General features: G+C 46.6%; 1 protein-coding gene across 1 annotated transcript; it reads right to left on the reverse strand.

The window, feature by feature from the left end:
• Positions 1-2,520: 2,520 nt before the first annotated feature.
• LOC127332853 (uncharacterized) lies at positions 2,521-4,124 on the reverse strand. Its single transcript, XM_051359194.2, has 3 exons — positions 3,967-4,124; positions 3,670-3,859; positions 2,521-2,769 (listed from the first exon to the last, which is right to left on the reverse strand). The coding sequence occupies exons 1-3, from the start codon at positions 4,001-4,003 to the stop codon at positions 2,724-2,726; spliced, it is 273 nt and encodes a 90-aa protein (XP_051215154.1). The 5' UTR covers positions 4,004-4,124; the 3' UTR covers positions 2,521-2,723.
• Positions 4,125-6,000: the final 1,876 nt, after the last annotated feature.

Consider the following 6,000-nt stretch of genomic DNA (forward strand, 5'->3'; position numbering starts at 1 on the left):
GGCTTGCGAATTTGCGATGCGTGCTTCATTCCTTTTCCAGAATCGACGATAAATAGATAGCTGTCTGCTGCCAAACTATCACTACAGTCTTTACAATCATAAAAGATGGTTACATTTTTATATGATATGAACGTGAATGCTTCCCGACGGCGGAAACCTCTTTTTGGTGAAAGCACGATGGGGACCAGAAGTTACCCGTCCAAACTTCGGCACCAAGCATTGAAACGAAAAACTTTGGCACCAGGGACGCGTTTGTTTGCTTGCAATAGATTTTGGGCTTGGGGAACTTTATCTGGCTAAGGTGCCTGGACGCATGCGGCCTCCAAGAGCATGTGTTTCCCAAATAACGTCCGGTAAAGCTCCGGATCAGTCGATTGGGGAACGTCGCCGTGTGGTGCCATGTTTCTGACGTGTGCGTTTCCAGCCACGTCCCCTAATAGTGCTTCCAAATATTTTTTTCCTTTTGTTTTTATAAATTTTAGTCTTTGAACATGCAAGCAATCTCTAGTCTTTCAACACATAAATAAACCCGAATTTATACAACAGGTTTTGTCAATGGAAATAAAACATACTACCTGTGTGCATAAATAAATCTCCGAATGGATGGAGGGAGTACAACAAATCCAATAATTTGAAGCAACTTGATAAAGGCATCGGCACAAACTATCCTTTGACCCTCCAAAGATGCTAGGTTACTTTGCAGTTGGGCATGCGTATCTGGGTCATAGATTTCTGCATGCATAACGAGAAAATCAGTAAAATCTGTGGACACTTGATGATCAACAATTGGACCTGACACTCATAGTGATCCACATGGGCATTCACTGGAGATTTGCGCCCACTCTCGATGATTATATTGTGCATGATCACACATGCATTCATCACCTTCAACATTCGCTAGAAACGGCCGATTCAGATATTCCTCTTCGTACAGGCTCAAGGTTACTTTATGAAGTGTGAGATGCAGAAAAGCTTTTCTCGTGGGCAACCAAATACCAGTTTTCTGGCCCGCTGAAGCCAGAGAAACCACTCCGCAAGCAACCAAACATGCTCCAAGTGATGGAACGAAAACACACTTCGGTTTATTGGGAGTTGCACAATGCCACGAGACAATCTGTAAGAGGTGACTTGTTTCTTGTGTCTAATACTGACTTGTTGTCAGCATCTATTACTAGTGTACTACAGTGAGAGGACTCAAACAGTAAAATGGAACCTGTTGAATCAATGCCAGTATGGAAAAAACACAACTCCCTCTGATCCATAGAAAAATGTTGGGGCTCTAGGATTGGAGGGAGTAATATATACTCCCTCCAGTTTGATTTAATTGACGCGAGAGTGCACATGTAATAGCTCAGTATATACTGACGCCCACGTTGATTAAACACGTACAAAGGTAGTACTCTATATTTCAAGATATAGTGCATGCTAGTTTTGTTGAAAGTCTAACTTTGTAAGCTGTGACTGAGTTCATAGCTAGATAACTTCATCAACATAGACAATACCAAATCAATACTACTAGATACATTATGATACATACATTTCCATATAGTATGTATCCAGTATTGTAGACGTCTATTATATCTCTAAATTTGATCAATCTTTACAAATTTCAACTTGGAAAAGGTCAAGCCTAGCTGGAATTGTTAGATCAATTTAATGATTAGGTTTAACCAAGGACTATTAAGTAAGCACAAGTTTTTTCCAATTGAAATATGACTTCACTCACTCCTTAAGTCTCATAGAGAGTTTGGTCCTAGACTCCTAGCTAGAATGGCGCACAACAAAGCCCAACGTTGCGCTCTTTGAAGGTATGAAATTTTAGGATGGATTGCAGGGTAACCTTGCAATTATCCCAGTGTAACTAGGAAGTGGAAGAAGACGTACAAACTGTAAAGAGAAAGAAAACACCATGCTATCAAGGTTCAGGGATCCCTGCAGCCTGCTACCAGCTGGAACGTTGACTGGAAGATTCGAATATAACACGGTGCAGTCAAGAATACAAGCGTACCGGCGGCTAATATACTGGTAAGATCTAGTTTGAGCAAGGAATGTACTCCTATTTAGTTAGTGTTCAAGTGGAGTATATGTATTACTCTTTCGTTAATTCTGATTGTCTGAAATTTGTAAAGTCTCGACCACCTAACTAGAATTCCAGTTCCAGTTGAGAAGTCTGAAATTTGCACTAGCGAGCTTGGACCTAATAGAATGGCTCACTACTACTAAGCCTGTCAATTTTAGTATGACTTGGAAGCATAACGTTGCAATCACCCCAGTGTATTACTAGAAGAAGACGGACAAACTGTCAACAAAAAGAAAAGACCAAGCTACTATATCAAGGGTCCGGGATCATTGCAGGCTGATGCAATTACTACCTTGAGCGTCAGGTGGAAGATTCGAATAGAAACACACGCATGACCGGCGGCTAAAAGAAGGACAGCGCAAACGTGACCCATCATTGCAGATGTCCTACCAGAAAAGATCAAATTGGACACCACACGAGAGCACAGAAACGCACATAACTCACATGGAAAGCACTATAGGCTTAATCATCGGTCCATCGACACCAACCGAACAATTCCATTGCAGAGGTTCATGAACATGGAGTAATAATAAACAAAGAGAGCGATAGGGCTCAACACGAAATAATTAAGCTAGCAGCATCTTCTCCTGTCAAAGATCACTCAGTTCCAGTTGATCGACTCCGCCGTCGTCTTCCTCGCTCCTCAGAAGCAGGCGTCCAGGAGACAGCAGCAGCAGAGGGCGGCCAGGCTGTTGCAGCAAAATATCAAAAGAGAATGATTACACAGAACACCAAAAGCAAGAAAAGTGCTAACAGTTCCTCTCTAATATATTTCGAAAAAAGTTCCCCTCTAATATAATAATACTGTCATTTGCAAGAAGTATATGCCTGGCATGATGATACATTACGATTCATTGAAGTGCCCAACGCATACAGTTGCATATTGTAATTCTAAAGCTGGTTTAGTAGAATTGTTGGTAAGCGTAAACAATTGAGCGTGATCTTAAGCTAATTAGTGGTAATCTTCTAGGGAGAGGACAGCCGTTCTTTGGTAGTCAACGGAAAATTTGATTGTCAGGTTTTGCTTCTTGGCTAAGGAATCTATAAACGTACTAATTTGAAACTTTGGTCTTATCTCAATGCCGGTCCAAAACAGATACTACTACCGGGCGCATGTGAAACGCCTCCCTAGAATTCATGACTGCCTTTGACCCATCTCTTTCAGTTGGTGTCTGCTGACGCTACGCAACAGATACTCTGGTTTTGCATCTAGCCGTGCATCTAAGATCGGACGGTCGCTGCGACCAGAGGGTCGCCGCGGGGAATACGTGTGCGCTCAGCGCGGAGCGACCGACACGTCGTCGGGACGGCGACGGCTCTCGCCTTTTCCCGAGGGTTCGCTCACGCGTCAAGTCACGGGCCCCCAACCAAGCAAAAATCGTGGGAGCGACGGCTACGGCGACCGGCGGGGAACGCCGCCCGGTGGCGTGCGTGCCGTCGTAGATCTGAACCGGGAGATCCAAATTTCGTAAACTCTGAACTAGAACTGAACTTTTTGGTTCTAATCTATTACGGTGAACATGCTACGGAGACGTATGCAGGCAGAAAAGGAAAAAAAGTGGAGCAGAGGCGAAGAGGATCGATCGTACCATCCCTCCATGAAGGAAGGGCCGCTGCTGTGCTGCTGTTGCTGCTGCTGCTGGTAGGGCGGCTGCTGCGGGTACTGCGGCGGGTAGCCGCCCTGCTGCGGGTAGCCGGCGGGCGGGTAGCCCTGCGCCGGGGGCGGGTAGCCGGCCGGAGGGTAGCCCGCGGGCGGGTAGCCGTCCTTCCCCGGGTAACCTGAGATCCAGACGGCGGAGATTTGAGTCGTCAGTCGGCCACACAGAAAATAGGAAAGGAACGGCAGGAATAAAAGCAGATGCACGGGGCTGGACGGGAATCGAGACCTTGCTGCGGCGGCGCGCCGACGGGTGGGTAGCTCATCTTCTGCTCGGACTGCTCGCTCCGGTGGGCTCTCGCTGGTTCGTTGCGGCGATCGGAGCTCTGCGAGGTGCGTTGCTTTGCTTCTGAGATGTTGGGGTTTGGATGCGCGTCGGGTCGGGTAGGTTTTATATAGGCGGAACCAAACCGCGTCCGGAACGTGGGCGGGCGATGGGCCTGGGTGGGGCCGCGTCACGCGTCTCGGGAATTTCGGGAAGGACCAGACCAGCCCGGCCCGGCCCGGCCCGGCCCGGGCGCTTTGCCTGCCTTGTGCGACCGGAACGCGTACCGATGTGTATGGGGGTGCATTTACGCTTTACCTGATTTGGGTCCCTGTTTTCTCCGGAGTCCTATGGCGTGTGCACCCGCCTAATTTTGGTTCGGGAACATGCATTTGCTGTAGCAGAGTTCGGCACAACACACGCGGTTTCGAAATATCGTTCTCTCTAATATTTGTTCTGTATCATCGATGGAGAGTCCAGAGCTTTCCGTGAGATCAAATTCTCCGATCTCCTGAGTACACGCGTGTCTCCACTTTCTCCCGCTAAGCTCCATGTGCGCGTACACATGAAAATGGCCTATGTTTCCAAAAACGACACAACCTCGCATTAGAAACTCCAGCGGTCCCCAACCTAATGAGAGGCCCGCCTGCCGGAGAGGATGCCACTGGAGAAGGTGTCGATGTAGTTTCACCGACCGTTCGCAACATCTTCTTCCGCCACTCAGAGTAAGCAGGAACAACGCCAAGCGCTATGGTTGCAATCTCTATCAGATTGTGGGCAAGAGCAACCTAAAATTCTGGGAGAGGTGAAGAGGGTTTGCACATCCCCATCTAATGCCCGGCCTCACATCTCGACGCCTCTTCCCGGACCTTGCGGCACACGGTGCAGTGGTTTTGATGGTGCATTGTCATACCATCTCGACTTCTAGACATTGGTAAACGCATTCGACGGTCTTCTGCTTACAATCTGGTCTTAGGAGGCACTATGATTATCTTCACTGACACCATCCATTTGTGCCGCCTGGATACAACATCAGTTCTGACCATGGCACAGCTATTCTCGAGATATTCTAATATCAGCATTACTGCGGATAGTTGTCAATCTGCTCAACTTACCATGCGTCCCAGGAGTTCATGGTTTGATGGCCGTTGAAAGCTTCATTAAGAGGTTTGCTGATTCTCCAATTCTTAGAAATGGCAGTGTCCATGAAGCTGACAATAGGAGCTGTCACTTGGAGAACTTGCATATGTGTTCAATGCAACCCGTCATGATTTTAGTGGCTTTCAACGAGGTAGATATCTGTAGGGACATGTCGTTTTCACTTACGGTGTATTTGTTTTTGTGTCCAAGCATATTGCAGTGCCATCTCTCCGTTGTGAATATAGGGGCATGTGAAGGTTTTTTTGTTGTTGGTGTTAACAATATACTGCTTGGCTTAAATTTGACACGATGACTGAACCTGACCTGAGATTCACAAGAAGTGCTTCCAAATTGTTCGCTGTATAGTCCACAAGTTAATTTGCAGAAGAATGTACCAATTTACAAAATGGGCATCCAATTGGCATCCAGGATGCTATGCTACTATGCCTAATACTGTTACAGCAGCAGCTTGGTGTTTGGTTTGAACCCAGGACGACTTTCCTGATGTCTTTCAGCTCCACCAGCTTGGTGTCTGTTGTCTCAGCACAGACTTGAATTCAGCTGCTGCCACTTGTTAGCCGATATTACCTAGACCATATCTTGACGTTTTGGCATTCTGGGGTTGTAAAAAGTATAGATTGGATCGAACTGCCGTACCTCTCAAGGGTAGACGTATGCTCTTTATATATAACAACACATATAATCTAGGGTTTACAATTTGGTTAGGATTACAACTTCTACCGCAAGACTAGTTAGCCTGACGTGACAGGATCGTACCCGCTCAGGTGTCATCCTACTCCGTTTAACAGGCCCCCTCGATCCAAACAAGGGCTAACTACATTCAATCCATACTTCATT

This window comes from Lolium perenne, chromosome 2 (assembly GCF_019359855.2).
Source record: "Lolium perenne isolate Kyuss_39 chromosome 2, Kyuss_2.0, whole genome shotgun sequence".
Taxonomy (NCBI): Eukaryota; Viridiplantae; Streptophyta; class Magnoliopsida; order Poales; family Poaceae; genus Lolium; species Lolium perenne.

What these genes read in the sequence shown, in the direction of transcription:
- LOC127332853 (XM_051359194.2), bottom strand. Translation starts at nt 4,003, where the DNA reads ATGAGCTACCCACCCGTCGGCGCGCCGCCGCAGCAAG. An exon ending in CGGCGCGCCGCCGCAGCAAG is followed by an intron (nt 3,860 to 3,966) that starts GTCTCGATTCCC and finishes TCTGGATCTCAG; the next exon opens with GTTACCCGGGGAAGGACGGC. An exon ending in CCTTCCTTCATGGAGGGATG is followed by an intron (nt 2,770 to 3,669) that starts GTACGATCGATC and finishes TTGCTGCAACAG; the next exon opens with CCTGGCCGCCCTCTGCTGCT.